Genomic DNA, 16817 nt, shown 5'->3' on the forward strand with positions numbered 1-16817 from the left:
AAAATTTCTTTTTTTCCATATTTCTTTTCATTTCTTCCCCTTTAAATTAATTTTAGTTTTAAACTTTTTAGTTTAATCTACGTTGATGTTACTCCTTTTCTTTTGCTAGTATTCTTCTTATTTAGCTTTTTTTCTCATTTTTTACAAGCTTTCCTTTTATTTGTAGTTGTGATTGTTGCCTTCCTCTTTGAATGTAAAGCCTGCAATCCCAGATCAACGATTTGAACACTTGAGACACAAATGTCATTTATTCATGCTTATTCTCTCACAATAGTCAGATCCCAAGTTGCTTCTCAATTTCGGGAGAAAAAAAAAATCAGAAACTAGTATGGTGGGCTCCATCGATACAGTTTTATTTCATCTTGAAAATCTTCTTTGCCTTTTCAATTGTTTTCTCATCAGCGGGAGGCTTTCTCTGGCTGCCAGGTTGGAGGAACTTCTTCACATTGGGCAGGTTGCTGAGTCTGCTCTTCAGGGCCTGTGATCCAGAAAACACAGCCTGAGAGTCAGAACTGCTCATGTGGACAGTCCAAACATCTGAGCCCCTCCCAGAACACAACCACCCGCATCCTTGCAACAGCTCCAGTGTAGACAGGAGAAGAATGACAAAACCAAGAGCTAGAAATCATAGGTCAGCATAACCTTCCTTAAGACATCCTTTGACACCAACACCTTCTCCTCAGGACCCTGGGCACACCGTGTACATCTGGTTTTGTGGGGGTAGAGCAGAGAGCACTGTGTCTCTCAGGTGTGAAAGGAGAGACTACCAAAGAAAACTGAAGACATGGGAACCTGAGTTGGAAATGGGGACAGAAAATATCAAAGTGTAACCAGGAGCAACTGACAGCCAGTTTTCACACTGGGGGATAAGGATGGGGACACTGGGGGTGGGAGACAGCATGGTGGGAGCTGTGGAGAGGGATGCACAGTGCTGAGAAGTCAGAGCTGAGGAAGGGGATGAGCATGACAGAGACCTGCTCAGTCACTGAGTGTGCACAGACAGGACAGGAGATGGAAGATGAAGGCCAGAAGAAGCCCACAAAAACAAAAGGGGTCCTGTGGCTTTCTCACTGCAAAAAAAAAAAAAAAAAAAAAAAAAAAAAAAATATATATATATATATATATTCTTCTTGGGGTACCAGCCCCTTACAGAAAAATATTATTTTCATGTCTGAAACCAGGGTCTAGTAGCTCAGTTTGGAGGGGCTGATGGTGGGACCTCAGCAGTCCACAGGCCACCATTTTATTCTCAGAGGCGTGTGTGTGTGTGTCTGCCTCTCTGATATGATCTCACCTTCAGCAGGGGAAAAGGGGCCAGAAGGCTGGAGTCAATCTCTTCCAAACGAAGAAGAAGTTCCAGCAGGTGAATGTCCACCCTGGTCAGCCGGTTGCCAACAAGGTAGTCTTGTCCATGGCTCTTCAACACCTGCAAAATTAAAGGAGACAGGTTGTGAACACACAGAGTTGGACTGGAGCCACTAACTTTCCCCAAGTCTCCCATGGGGAAACTCTGCCTCTGCCTGGCAGGTATACAGCTGCAGACATTTCTCTAGGCCAATGATGCAAAAGGGAGAGCAAGAAGTCAGGCAAGAAACCTCCTCTTTAAAGCTCAGGTGAACTTTCCCTGTCATCGCCATGTTCCTATGGCCTTCACACCATCCACCCTTATGTACATTTCCCACACGTGAGAAGGGCTTGCATTGCCCCGGGTACATCATGGTTCCTCCCCTTATCTTAAAATGGTGGAGCACTGGAACTTCAGGACATCCCTCTCCCTGTCCTGTCTGTCCAGGCTCTCATGGACACAGGCTCCACCTGCAGAGAGCTTCAGTCACCAGAGAACATCCTGTGTCTGCATTCTCCTTTGTCTGTTCTCCTCACTTCTCTGGAATCTGAACTGTGACTCCCACCCTTCTCTGTGTCATGACTGACGTCCTGAACTGCAAAGGGTGGACTGAGATGGAGTCTGTCAGGAACTTTGTGCTGACCACACTTGGATGCTGGACTCATAGTGATGTGAGCAGACAGAGATGAACATGCACCATCAAACCAATACCATACGGTGCTAATCTTGCTATCTGAGTGATGGCTGTGTATTTACTTAGCATTTACTTCAACATTTCTGGGTTTTGAAGATTGAGTAATAACACTCTCTTAGTTGCAGTCATATGGCACTTACTTAAACATATGAAAATGTTTATGAAAAGCAGTATGAAAATCACAGATAACCAAAAGGAAAAGCACTTGTTACACCATGAGCTACAAGTAAAGAACAATTAAAAGGCTTTGTGGTCACCTTTTCACACTCTACATGTCTAGAGAGCAAAAACATAGGGACCACATTCAAAAACAAAAGAAAGCCAGGCATGGTGGCACACACATTTAATCCCAGCATGCAAGAGGCTGAGGCAGGTGGATCCCTGTGAGCTTGAGGCCGGGCCCCATAAAGAATTCCAGGAGAGTCAGAGCTACATAATGAAGAGGGCCTGTCTTAGAAAAGGAAGAAAATGATATCAGTACATAGTTCCTTGTGTTTGTGCAATTCATGAATTTCATACCAGAGATGATTTAAGCTGTGACCACTGGGCATTGTGTCCTATGAGACGGGACCTTGACTCCAGAGGGCCTTGTGAGGACCTGATGGCTCTTAACACCCGCCCTGCTTCCATAGAGCAGAGGCAGCAGGGAGGGACTTTTCCCTGGGTGAATGAAGACTAAGGTGATGCTTTGTACATGGGGGTCAAAGTGAGGGCTCTCAGGACTGTGTAGGGTGCCTTTTCCTCCAGGATCATAGCTTTGTTCTTACCTTTACTTGACAGAAGTTCAAGTAGTTCTGGAGTGTTCTTGATCTACCTCTTGATCTCCAAAGAGCAGCCCTGACTAAGAGGAGCTACGTCTACACTGACACACCTTCATTTGCTGAGTGTGCATGGCTCTCCTCCCAAGCCTGGCATCTGTGAGCCCACTTCCTGCTGGTCAGTTTCCTTAATATCTCTTCATCAACCTCCTCCCCTCCCCCCTCCACCACTGTCCTTGTTCAGGATCTTCTGCTCCTCCATCTTTGAAGTACTGTCATATTGTCCTGACAGTCTGTCACTCTCTGACCTCCCTGTGTGTGATATTTTCCCATCTGTCACTTTCTTCAGTTTGCTCTGGAATTGAAGCCCATTGTGTTCTGCAGGACCTAGGTCCTTCTCTGGTGTGGCTCAGGCTTCCACAGATCAAGTTCTGGCTGAGGCCATGGACCCTGTTGTATATGGACCACCTGACAGGCAGGACCATGCAGTGCTCCAACACAGGCCACTTTTATACAGTGCCCTGAGGGCCAGGGAGCTGCACAGGAGGCTCACAGAAGGTGAGTGCTGCAGCGAGCTTCCTCTTGGGCCTCTGCCTTTCTCTTGTCCTTGGAACTCAGTGTCCCCAAACTTCAAAGAGCCTACTTACTTTTTCAAAGGCAGGCAAGTACCGGTTTTTGGTCCTGTCTTTTATCAAAGAAATCTTGGCTTCTTTTTCATCTGGGGGACATAGTGCCAATTGCATGATCAAGTCACTCAGATCGGCAATACCCTCTGTATATACGTCAATCCTGAAAAACAAAATAATCCAAATGGTCAAGAATTTTTAGGTATTCATGATTTTACATTTTAATGTAAAAAACCTGAGAAATTTTCACTGAAATATGGTTGCAAGCTTATTTACCTCTAGTGGGTCATTTAACAGATATATAAACTTTATCCCTAGAACAACCTTTCCAACCACAAAGACTTTCAGAATTTCTGTTACACACACATGACCCATCCAAAGCACAAAGACCATACCTGGCACATCTAGAGATGTAGTCATGGTAGTCATGATAAACTTGGTAGCATCCAAGATGATAACCATCAACTCCATATCAGGGATGCGCTCTCCCCCCCCGCCCCCCGCCCCACTCCCCCCCCCCGTGTGTGTGTGTGTGTGTGTTGTGTGTGTGTGTGTGTGTGTGTGTGTGTGTGTGTGTGTGTGTGTGTGATGTGTGTGTGTGTGTCTTTTGTCTGTCTCTGTGTGTGTGTGTTGTCTGTCTGCCTCTGTGTCCCTCTGTTTTTGTTTCTCTCTGTCTGTCTTTGTCTCTCTGTCTGTTCCTGCCTCTCTTTCTCTGTCTGTATCTCTCTGTCTCCTCCTGCTGTGGTTTGTTCTCAATAACTATGCTGAGATTCTGGAGCTAGCAAGTTGGCTCCCACATAAGCTCACCGCAGAGCCCAGGGTTGAACCACCAGATGGGTCTCTGTGCCTCTCTCATTCTGCTCCATGGCCCAGAGTCATTCTTGGTCAGTGTTAGAGTTCTCCACTCACTTCTCACAAAGGGCATCTGTATAACCAGCTCATGCTGCTGCTGGATTATGGCCTTGTGAACATTTATCAAGATTTGCCTATTTCTCTGTTCATTTGAATCACATGACATACATTCCAGTGTTCTACACTTCATTTCATACACTGCTTTGGGGAAAGAGTTTCCTTGTCACAGCTTCACACACTGCCGTTGGGGGCCCCTTGAAAGGTAGTATTCTGTTTCAATGCCTCTGTAGCAGTCCCACAATGTTAACATCCTCCAGTGTTAGAAGAGTTTGATCCTCACTCCCCTCGAACCCCCAGTCGTGCACTGTGGCAGCTGCTGCTGCAGGACTGATTCACTTCCTTCTTATCACACATTACCTTTGTTTTGCTTCCTTCAACACTGCTTATATTTTCGTGGCTAAAATTATATGTTGTGCTTCTCTTTCATCTATTATTGAATATCTTATCTTGACTGATTCCACCATGAGAAATTTATAAATAATGCTGCTAGGAGAATTTCCATACAGGCACTATTACAGCCAAATCTCTATTTCCCATGGATATAAGTTTCCTGTACTAGTGTTGCTGGCTAGCAGCACATTTACCTTTTGAGCAATACAACCACACAGTGATTGATGAATGAAGGATTTCTCAAGCAGAGTGGGTCCCAGCATGGGTGGTTAAGTCAGATTGGCTGCTTTAGTCTTGAATTAGAAGCTTCAGCTAAAACTGGTCCCTGGGAGCCAGTCTCTCTAAGCCTCATAGAGTTGACCAGTCCATAGAACTGGGTGGGAACTCAGGGTCTTGCTCTGCACTATTCCCACTCCTGGGATGTGGGAAGCAGCTCCTTCCCCCTTCCTTCCCTAGGAGTCCTCCTCTAGCCTCAAGCCCCATGTCCTTTGTCCTAAGCTGTTGGCTGAGGTCCAGCCACTGAAGCCTTGAGCCCTTGGTGTCATGATTCCACCATGCTCAGGGCCCTTGGCCCATCATGTTTGCAGCTCTGTCCCTGAGCCGTGCTGGCAGCGTCATGCTCTGCTGTAGTCACACTCACCTGAGCTCACCCCCTTGCTCTCCCCTCTCTTCCATGGACTCCTGCATCCTTGGCCCAAGTGTTCATACCCATAACCAGCCCCCTCCTAGACCCAAACCCCGCCACTCTCTTGCTCCTCAGTGGAGGAACCCAAGTCCTTCCTTTGTTTACCCTTGGAGTAATGACAGGAAATATACTGTACAGGGCTCTCTCCTTCACGTCCTTGCCATAGAGGTCATATTTGGTGGCAATGTAGTTGAGAATGGCTCTGGTCTGTACCAACGTCATCCCGTCAATCTCCACCATGGGCACATGCTCAAACATCAACTTCCCATCTTTGAAAGAAGAAAGGAGAAAGGTCTGTGAAGTGTCCAGGTCTCACTTCCCAGAACCAGAAAAGTTGTATTGAAATTTCTGATCAGGTAAAGGAAAGCTAATGACTGGCTGCCGGTCTCTCGAGTAAAATCCTAATTACTTTTCACATTTTGTCTCTCCCCACCTCTTTTGGCTTTTGAGCTTCCCTCATTCATCTTTATCCTATCCAGGTGCATATTATATCTCTCATGCATGTTTTTATATTCAATTCATGTCCCTGGATACATTTGGAAGGGGAGGAGGGACAGCAGAGGGCCACCATGCAAACAGAGATAAGTAGGGAGTTTGGAAGCCTAATCATGTTTGTGACATTAAGGTGCTGTGTGACAGGTTCCTATGTAGGGAGCCATCATGAGTTCCTCAAGCTTGTATTTTGGGGGATAGTAACTCCTCTGTAGCCATAAAGAAAATGCTCAAGAAAATCATCCCAGATGTTTTACACTGATGATTTAATCAATGCTCATGTACTTGTATAGTTGTTGGACATTGTGGGTGAAACACTGACTGAAGAAATGAGTCTTAGTGAGCCTGACTGAGATAGCTCACTGTGATGCAGCAATGGTGAGAAAACATTCACAAGTCACCAGACAATCTTGGAGACATCTGCATCCCACTTTTATCACCTTTCCATTTTCAGATCACTCATGGAGCCCCACCACCTACATCATATCACTCTGCCATTCTTGACTGCCCACCAACACCACCATCTGGTAAACCTTCTTCCAGGCACCTCATTGAGAACACCCAGATACTTAGTGTTACCTTGTCTTAACTTTTCCAAATCTTCAGAAGTCTCTATAAACTTTTCTTCAAACTGAAAGCAGAAAAGGTAAATGCATTCTCATTAGCTTCTTCTGTATCATTGTAGGCCTTTCAACTTGAGTGGTCTCTATCTGGCAGTACATCTGCAGAAGTTAAAAACTTCAAGGAGAGGAGCTGGAGGGATGGTTCAGTGGCTAAGAATACTAGCTGGTCTTCTAGGGGCCTTGAGTTCAATTCCCAGAAACCACATGGTGGCTCACAACCACCTGTAATTTGATCTGGTGCCCTCTTCCTACCAGTAGGTATACATGCAGACAGAACACTGTATACAGATTGAATAAATAAACCTTTAAAAATAAATTTTGAGATACAAAGGAGTCTGATCATGGCCACTTGTGAATTCAGATTAGATCCATCCACAAAAGGGTGTTGATCACAACAAAGCTGCTCATTCTTGTAATGTTCCTCCTCGCTGACCCCGCTATGTCCATGCTTAAGTTCTAAGAAGGGAGTGAAGTCACTGGAGAACCAGCACTGGGAAATTGACTGTTGAGGTTTTGGACTCTCAGGAAAGCCTGTTAACTCCAATGAGAACAGAATAAAAGTTTCTGTGTCTCCATCATGACATGTCGTGGTCCCTGTGATCAACTTGGTTTCTTTTCTTCAGGATTTAGTTTTACTAATTTCAATTGTGTGTCTTTGTGTGTGCATACCTGTGAGTCAGTGTGTGAGTGTGTGGTCTTATATATGTGAACACATCCCTCTTGGAGGTCAGAGGCCAGCGGTTATAAATTCCATTGAAGATGGAGGTATGGACAGTTATTAACTGTAATATGTGGGTGTTGAGGAAAAATGGTAGGTTGTTTGGATGTGCAATAAGCACTCTGAACAGCCAAACCATTACTCTAATCCCATATCAGAGTTGCTTATATCTTGGGGCCAGTGGGTGTTTTTGAATATTTATTTGTTTTATGTATGAGTATTACATATTTTTGTGTGAGGGTGTACATACCCAGTGATAATCTGCTCTGGTCTTTTTTTTTTTTTTTTTTTTTTTCAAGACAGGGTTTCTCTGTGTAGCTTTGGAGCCTATCCTGGCACTCGCTCTGGAGACCAGGCTGGCCTCAAACTCACAGAGATCTGCCTGCCTCTGCCTCCCAAGTGCTGGGATTAAAGGCGTGCACCACCAATGCCCGGCTCCACTCTGGCCTTTTACATGGGTTCCTGGGATATGAACCCATGTAACTTAATCTTTAGTCACCCAACCATCTCATCAGCCCTCTAGAGTAATAAACCACTCTTTTCCTTTCACAGTTTAAAGAAACTTTTTAATTATAAAAGATTGAAAATCAGTTTCAACCTTGCTTGGTGAGACAGTTTGAGATAGTTCTGTACCCCACGGCTTGGACTGGTAGGCACTGAAATGATAAGTCTCAACCACTTGCACAGAATTCAGAGAGATGGAGGAAGTGGTGACAGTCATCACGGAGGGTGGTTAAACGTCACCGGGTTGGTGGGTGTGAGGGTGATGATGTCACTGGCCAGCCTGTGGGCACGTTGAGTCTCAAAGGTTTGAGCCAGGGTCTCTCACAGCCCCTGCCCACTGCCTTCTCAGTCACTCTGGGACACAGAAGAGGGAGGCTTCTGTGCAGACGCCTCACCTCCTCCCCGTGAGCTGAATCAGCAGTTCAGTAGCTTAGAACACATCTCTGAGACACAAACTTGCACCTAGACACTGGCACCCAATTATTCGTTTGTGTAGAGCAATCCTCCTGGGCCTGCACTAGAGTATCTTGGTTCTTATGCTCTCCTTCATTCAGGAAGGATCCAGCTGAAGCCCTGTGCCTTTAGGAATGGAGATGGGATTCTATGGCTGAGGTAAACACTTTACCATGACACCGAGGAAAGACACCAAAGCAGCCTCCACAGGACTCTCATTGTGCTCCTGTCTGAGGAGGGCAAGATCTCTGGTAGGGTCCATGACTTCTCAGGAAATCCCAACTGCTGAGCTGCCCTGGTGTAAACTGGGAAGTGTTTTTCCCAATGGCTCCTCTAGAGGGCAGCACTAAAGCCTACCGGAATTTCCTGCTCAAAAGCTGGAGTGGAAACATTAAACCTCAGAATGTTGCTGGCACACTCACTTGAATCACTCACACACTTAACAGAAAGCTCTTAGACACGGGGACAACCTAAGGATGAGACCTCTGTCTTACTCACCACCTACACCCTCCCGACGAGTCCTGCCTCTCGTATTTGACAGTCTCTACAAACTGATTACTGAGTCTTGCTGTGCTGTGACAGGCAGTTTGTTACTATCTTCTGTGTCAGGCCTCTCATTTGTGGTGTATATTTTAACTCTATTTAGCTTTTCTGGTATAGTTTATCCCTTAATATTTTTTATATTACAGGAGTGTAGCAGAAGGCAACGCAAGTGCCCACGGAGACCAGAGGCATGGGGACCCTCTAAGGTAGAGGAACAGGCAGTTGCTGTAGCCTGGGGGAATCCTCTGCAAGAACAGTATGGCATTTTCACTACTGAGCTATCACTTGAGTCTCCTGTCCCCTTTAAACCATTTCTATCATGGAACTTTCTGGTTCTGTGCTGTAAAACTACACACAAGATGTGAAGATCCTCCACCCATCCATCTCCAGCTCCATTAACCACCAGCTGAGGTGCACCCTGTTCACCTTGGTGCCCATCTTCTCTGCGATGCTGACCTTAATGTCAGACAACCTAAGGTGTCACATGTCCCCATTACAAACACTTTACTGTGAATCTCCAAAAATAAGTAATCTTTTTAAAGATCAGTGCCATACCTAAAATCACAATATCATAACATGATCTGCAATAGTCAATTAGAACCATTTAATAATCAACATTTGAGTGTCTATCTCTGTATGTCTCTGTATGCAAACTAATTCAACTCAAAAAGATGAATCACCAAATAAGTAGTTATTGGATTTTTTTTCTTATCCTGAAAGCATCTTTTAATGTGAATGTGTTCCTTGGTAGAGAGCATAGTAAAATCTTCACTGTTGTAAATCAGTCCATCTCCTTCACAACACATCAAGATTACCATCTAACATGCAACTGTGTACAGATTCCCTGGTGTGGAGTCTCTCAGCTTAGAGATGTATTTTAAACTGATCTTAGGTCCAGTTCCTGAAGAACAGTGCACAACCTACCTCCACGCCTGCTGCAGCCAGGAGCCACCTGACGTTCTCCATTCTGCCCCGGGCATTGAAGTAGTGAAGCACAGGCTTCCCAGACATGGCAGCCACTGCAGTGTCACCAACTATGAATGAAAAAGCAGAGATCAGTCCCAGGGGAGATGCTTTGGGGTGTGTTTAGTAATGCAACACTAGAGAAGGGTAGTCTGCCTTCTTCATGGACGGCTTGCAGGGAGCCAGGAAGGTCTTATTGACTCATTTCTCCCCCATCAGTGACCACCAACCTGCAATTGCACAAACAGGACTCAGCTGACCATATGCCTTCACCCTGAGAACATAGACAGAGCAGCCCAGGTCCTACAGTGATGAGGGACTGGGAGCCTGTTGAGCCTTGAAAGCAGAGCCATCACGGAAGGGATGAGACAAAGTCCACCCCAGTCCTTCACTCCTGGGCTGCTCAGTTCAGAAGCTTTCAATGGCTTCGTGTCACCCTGTCTGTGACAAACCCTAGTTCTCCCCATAGGAGAAGGGCTCATCTCTTGGCTGCAGTTGTTTCCCCTGGAAATTGGATGCTGTTCTATGGCCCAAAAGGAGAGACACTGATGCATTAACTTCATATCACAGGAAGTAACTTCCTTTGGAGCGCACCGCATAACGGGCAGTTTGCTCATTTGAATTCCATCTTATCACCACAAGGTTTGCTGGTGATGAGCCGTCCCTGCTGCAAGTTTTCAGGAGAGATAGATGTGCATGCAGGTAGATGATGAGGAAGCCCTGAGCTTTTTTCTTGCACAGTGGCACCACATGCTGGGTCCTTGCTGCTCAGTGGCTGTAAAATCAACATCATGGGTCATGGGTAGTGTCTTTACCTTGGGATATGATAGGAAGTTTCAGAGTCAGTCCTTTAAAAGTGATTCTATGTTTACTTTTTTATGTTTTAGTTTTTCAAGACAGGGTTTCCTCTGTATTGCTTTGGAGGTTGTCCTGCCCCTGGCTCTCTAGACCAGGCTGGCCTCAAACTCACAGAGATCTGCCTGTCTCTGCCATCCAAGAACTGGGATTAAAGGCATGTGCCACTAATGCCTGGCTCTATTTTTATTTTTAGGAGTGGGGGAGAGGTATAGGTGCAGGGACTACAAAGACCAGAAAGGTCTTCAGATTCTCTAGAGCTAGAATTACATTGCTCTGAGCAGCCCAGTTGGAACTGAACTCCTGTCCTTTTAAAGAGCAAGGTGTGCTTGTAACCACTGAGCCATTCCTACAGCTCCCTAAGGGTGTTTCTTGTGTGGAAAATGTAAGTGCTTGGGAGTAAGACTTTAAATGTAGTTCCCTTTTGTGCATCTGCACGTGACTTCACACTCAGGGCTGAAACAAAATGTAAGAAGTAGGTGTCACTGGGCCTAGCTGTAGAAGCCTGGCAGTTCTAGTTGCTCTGTTTCAAGGCTAACCTACATTGTCGATTTTGACCAACTGATTCTTTGGTTCTGTGAAGCTATCCTGGGCAATGTAGTTTATTAACTAAGTAGACTCCAAGAGACTTTTATATCCCTTCTACCCCTAGTCAAGAAAAGTCAACACACCTCTAGATCTTGCCAAATGTCCTTTAGGGGGCCTGTTCCCCTCTGCTGAGACCAACTGCTCTAATTCATACTTCTAGGAATGCTAACTATACAGAAAAGATAATCACACACAATCACCAGCAATAGAGTCTGGAGGACCTATCAGGGGTGTGGTTGTAAAATTTATAAGATTCATCAAGCAGTGGTGGTGAACGCCTTAAATCCAAGCACTTGGGAGGCAGAGGCATGAGAATCTCTACGATTCAAGACCAGTCTTGTCTATAGATTGAGTTCTTGAACAGGCTCCAAAACTACAAGGAACACTGTCTAGAAAAATAAAAAGAGAGAGAGAGAGACTTAAACAAGATCCCTGAAAAGCCAGGATGAGTTCAATTGCTCAGACTTAGAGGGACAGTTTCAGTTATACATTTACAAACAGCTATGTTTTTATTGTTTACTTATATATTGGCCTCTCTGTGTATGTGGGCACATTCTGGACACTATGTCCACAGAGAGGACAGAAAGCAACTTGGAGTCAGACCTCAGTCCATCAGCCTTGGCAATCAACACCCTTGCCTTGAACTATCTCACTGGCCTTTATTAATTTTTTTCAAGAGTTGTGACATACAATATCTCTTGGTCACAACATTTAACAATTTTAGGCAAAGAGGATCTAAACTGTTTGAGATGCACAAACAGAGAAGCCAGAAAGAAAATTCCGCTGGACCCACAGAATGTCAAGTGTCAGTCCCATTTCAGCTCTGGACCTCCAGGTAGGAAATGGTTAATGTACTCTGTGTAGGCTGCAGCTGCTGGTGGTTTTAGCTTCAGAGCACATACCTCTCACTATATTCATATGTCAAAGCCTGTGTGACTAGACTCCTTAGACATAGAACAGCTTATCTGTGCCCTCTCAACTCATGTTCTTTTAATTTTCCTTTTAATTCTCTCTTTCTGATTTATACACGAATGTAGTTCTATGTTTAAAGGAATGTGGTTGAAGCTTCATGGTCACTGGGCAGTTTTCAAGGCCAAAGGATAACAATGGCTGGAAGAGAACTCATTTGGCCTTTTATCTTCCTGGCCTAAATCCTGTCCAGACTGCAGACTTCGGGACCCATGAACAGAACATCAGGCTGTGCACATAATTGCTCCTGAGAGTTCAACACAAGCACCCTCACCTCAGTCAGGATAATCCAGGGCATAGGATGAGAAATCTTGCAGCCCAAGAAGAAAACCCCTGTCTACTCTGCCCAGGTGATCTCTGCCTGCTAGGTCAGCATCACTCATTCTCAGAGAGATGTCCACCTCTCTGCCCTCGGGTTACATTTGCTGCTCTGGAGGATCTGAGAGCTGATGCATCGCATTATAAAGCTCTGATGGTTTTTGTCTTTCTGTTTGCTTTTCTTTGTGATCTCCATGAACTCTGGTTTGCAGTGGACAGCTTCAGGACTGGGGACTTCACAGGGACTCTGAGATGCTGAGGCTTCCAGAACCCTCCCCATGTGGCAGTCATTCCACAACATTGCTGAGACTATTGCCTTGCAGCCTTCTCAAGGACATGTATCTTATAAATGACATCTATGCTGATGTGAGGCTCTTTTTGTTTTTGTTTTGTTTTGTTTTTCAAGACAGGGTTTCTCTGTGTAGCTTTGGAGCCTATCCTGGCACTCACACTGTAGACCAGGCTGGCCTCAAACTCACAGAGATCCGCCTGCCTCCCGAGTGCTGGGATTAAAGACATGCATCACCAACGCCCGGCGGTGGAGGCTCTTTTTAAACTCACAGTTTTAGAGCTGCACACACAGAGTCCACTAGCCTTCTCCATGTTCCCGAAGAAGGCTTCGAACTTAGCAGAGGACTGGCCACCTAACTGGTTAGTGTCAGAGTTCATATTCAATTCCTTCTTCCACAGAATGATTTCTGCCTGCCATGTCTTCTTACAGAATTTTAAGCTGTTTTCTGGCCTCCCAATCCTTCCCTCATATACACATCTGTGGTCACTGAGGAAATGAGTAGACAGCCTTCTCTCTGGTATCTGATGGAAGGTTCAGTCCACAGTCCTCTGATCTCCCGGGCCTCAATGGTTCTACACACTGTTCTTTCCATTCGCTTTTTCAGGCTTACCATTTAATAACAGAGGTTGCCTTGGGTAATTGAATAATAACAGTAATAAAGTAACAAATCCTAAGCATGAAACCTGCTCCTTTGTTCTTTAAACAGAATTAGCAAAGCAATGGGAATCCACATGACAGAAACAAATTCAGGAGAAAAACAAACTGGGGAAGTGCTTTGGGAGGGTGGCCTGGGAGCGTCTGGGTGAATTTAAGTTCTCAAGTGAGAGGAATCTGAAAGTTCTCTGTGAGGTTGGCACTCGCAATTGAAGAGAAGAACGCTATTGATCTTCAGTGTGCCTGAGCGGACAATCCAGGTCTACTCCTCACAGTCCTACACCCATGCATTCTGATAACCTTGCAAAAAAGCTAAGCGCCGCCTTTGGTCAGTGACACTGAAATAGGAGGAGGAAGGAGGGAACACACAGAGAAACAGAAGAAGAAAAAAGAGTAGGAGAAGAGGGAAGGAACAGAAGAAGGGAAGATTGCAGACCAGGACAGAGTAAGGAGGGAGAAAAGGGAAGGAGGAATGGAGGAGGGGAGACAGGGAGGAAGGGCAGAAAGAAGGAAAAGAGGAGGAGAAATAATTCATACGAATCAGAACGAATTGCAGATAACAACAATGGTAATGGCAGTGAATACAATCAAAGTATATTATGTACATAAGAGGAAATTACATAATAAACCCAGTTACTAGGTACAATCAATTAGCACATGCTAAATAAAGCATGAAAAGTCGTTTCCCAGTGATGCAGACATTAGACAAGTTACACAGGTCATAAAGAGAGAACTGACCTAGTGAGAGTCCAGGCTTCTTCTCCTCTCAGCTCCTCAACTCCAGTCCAGATGAGTGTGGAAGCCACTTTAATAAGGTGATGGTTCTTACCAAGGGGGTGGGACCAACAAAGAACAGCCACTCCCATGGACTCCCACAGAGTTCAAGAATCCAAAGTTTCATGATAGACTAGAAACGTGACAAATCAGGGGAGGGACCTATGAGGCTCCACCCCTCCCTGGAGATCTGGAGTCCTCTAATGTGTTTCCTACAGTCCTGTAAATAGCCCCCACACATACTCCTATAAACAACTCTATAGTATTCATCATCACTGTATCTCTCTTACACACACACACACACACACACACACACACACACAGAGAGAGAGAGAGAGAGAGAGAGAGAGAGAGAGAGAGAGAGAAACAAGCACACACAGGTAGAGTGGACAGGTAGGAAGAAGAAGGAAAAACTATGTGAGAATCTTTCTTTTCTCTTTTTCTTTTTTTAAGTACAATAGCCTTCCTTAGGTGAGTCAACCCACACAACTCTCAGCTATAGCTGTTATTATAATAAGAAAATGTAGCTTTAAACTACTGATTTTGGGGGATAGATTGTTCAGCAGCCCTAAATTACAGAATTACTACATTGTCTCAAATCTAAGAGTAAGTTGAAATACAGCTCACACTGCTCACTGCTTACTGTATCTAATGAAGCATGCTAATGTCCTATAACACCATGATATCCGTCTTAACTTTTGTCCTGTTTTAATCAGGAGCTCAAGGGCAGAAAGGAATTTCACAATTCACACTTAACTTCACCTGGATGGCCATGTCCCACCATGCTCTGGGTCTATGTGCTTCTGTGCATCCCTGCAGTTTTGCTGTGGAACAGTGGCCTTGTAACACTTGGCACCTAGTCAGAATTACTGCTATGTTGTGCCAACTTCAGACCCACAGCTCTTATCCACAAACAAGGACATCTGCCACTGATTTACTCACAGACCCACATGTTCACTTCTGATTTTGTTAAAATCACTGCCTCATGGTTCCTGGGTTATTAATCTTTACCTGATGATTTGGCTGTATTCAGTGATGGGTGGCACTTGCTTGAGTCTGCATACCCTACCAGTGTCCAGGGCTGGCCTCTTTTTATCTTGGTATACACTGCTAATCTCTCTTCAGCTACAGAATGTCCCTCCTCAAGGTCCCCTCCACTTTTCTAGAAACAGGTGACAAAGTGGCCATGCTGTATTTCAGCATCATGCACAAGTGCAGCAGCACAGGGTCTCAAGTCCATGCATCAGTCTCAGTGACAGGGTGAGTTGTGTTTGAACACAGCTCAGGAAAGAGTCCCTGTCACAGGATCTCAAGTCCATGCATCAGTCTCAGTGACAAGGTGAGTTGTGTTTGAACACAGCTCAGGAAAGAGTCCGTGTCACAGGCTGTGAGCTCCTGGCAGAGGAAGACACAGAACCTGTGGGGAAGGCGAGTGCTCTAGCAATGTGGAGACTTGCTAGGCAGACCCAGGAGATGTCAAACACACAGCAATGGCTGAATCTAGAGAGCTGCTAAGGATCGCTGTTGCCTTAAAACTATTGTCCCATCCTGAAAGAGGGAAGCCCAGGCTGCTGCCTGTCCTGCGCCATTTCCCTGGGATCATGATGGGTCCCTGTGCTTCTAGCCTGCCTGCATTTTAGCCTTTCTCTGCAGCCTGTGCTGTGCATCCATCATTCCTTCAGCTGTACCTACTCCTCTCTATCCGTATGCTGTGTGTCCTCCTCAGGTCCCTGTCCAGACAGTGGGAAGCCCTGAGCCAGGAGCTCTCCAGGGATTGGTTCCAAGTTCCCATGGCTGGCCAAGTGTGCTGCACGGAGAGGAAGGGTCCATGACCATGTGACCAATTTTACTTTACTGTTAGAGATGTGTCACCGGGTGTAGATGCATAAAGGACATTCTGGTGACCCATCATGTGCCCACCACTCCTAAATAACAAATGTAAAAGACCCTTGATGCAAATCCTGTGGTTTATATTCAATAGAAATGGAATGTGTCCTTCAAATATGTTCTTTAAATTTACCTGGGTTCTAGGAAAGTTTATGGGGCTGGGAGTGCAGCTGAGAGGTAAATTTGTTTTTACCCCAAGATGTAACAATAAAGCTTTCCGCTAAGTCACTAGAGCCCCGCTGCCATGTGATCGCTTTCCATCAGGCCACCCCAGTTCTGCTCGACACCAAGTTAAGGTCCCAAGTAACACACAGAGACGTATACTAGGTACAAATGCTGCTTGGCCAATGACAAGGATTTCTTACTTACTAGCTCAGTCTTAAGTATCAACCATAAAGACTTACCTTATCGGACGCCAGCTGCAGGTGTCTTCTCTTGCAAGGGGAGCACATGGCAGCTCCATAGCCGAGAGCAGGAGGAAAAGCAAGAGAAAAACGACAACTTCCTGTTTGTCTCTGCTTATATATGAGTCAGCCTGCTATGTCACTTCCTACCTGTATCAAAAGACTTCTTTTTACTACATTTCCCAGAACCCTCCTCAACTCCTAGTCCCACCTAACTTGCTGGCTCATTGGCCAAACAGTACTTTATTCAACAATCAATAAGATAAACATACACAGAAGGACATTCCCCATCACCAAGACCTCGGGTAAAGCCCACCATGGAAAAGAGAAGTTCAAATATATAGAACTCAAAATACTCTTCCCCAGTGTG

At 45.3% G+C, this 16817-nt stretch overlaps 1 protein-coding gene across 2 annotated transcripts; it reads right to left on the reverse strand.

The window, feature by feature from the left end:
• Positions 1-264: 264 nt before the first annotated feature.
• Positions 265-16504, reverse strand: LOC100752137 (glutathione S-transferase A2). Of its 2 annotated transcripts, XM_035444495.1 has the most exons (7): positions 16448-16504; positions 9668-9777; positions 6482-6533; positions 5547-5679; positions 3445-3586; positions 1295-1426; positions 265-478 (listed from the first exon to the last, which is right to left on the reverse strand). In XM_035444495.1, exons 2-7 carry the CDS (start codon positions 9752-9754, stop codon positions 353-355), a joined length of 672 nt encoding a protein of 223 aa, XP_035300386.1. In that variant the 5' UTR covers positions 9755-9777; positions 16448-16504; the 3' UTR covers positions 265-352. The 2 variants fall into 2 exon arrangements, with proteins under 2 accessions (XP_035300386.1, XP_035300385.1); XM_035444494.1 differs by lacking the exons at positions 9668-9777; positions 16448-16504 and adding an exon at positions 8373-8497.
• Positions 16505-16817: the final 313 nt, after the last annotated feature.

The sequence above is a fragment of the Cricetulus griseus genome, chromosome 4, assembly GCF_003668045.3.
Source record: "Cricetulus griseus strain 17A/GY chromosome 4, alternate assembly CriGri-PICRH-1.0, whole genome shotgun sequence".
In the NCBI taxonomy this organism is placed as follows: Eukaryota; Metazoa; Chordata; class Mammalia; order Rodentia; family Cricetidae; genus Cricetulus; species Cricetulus griseus.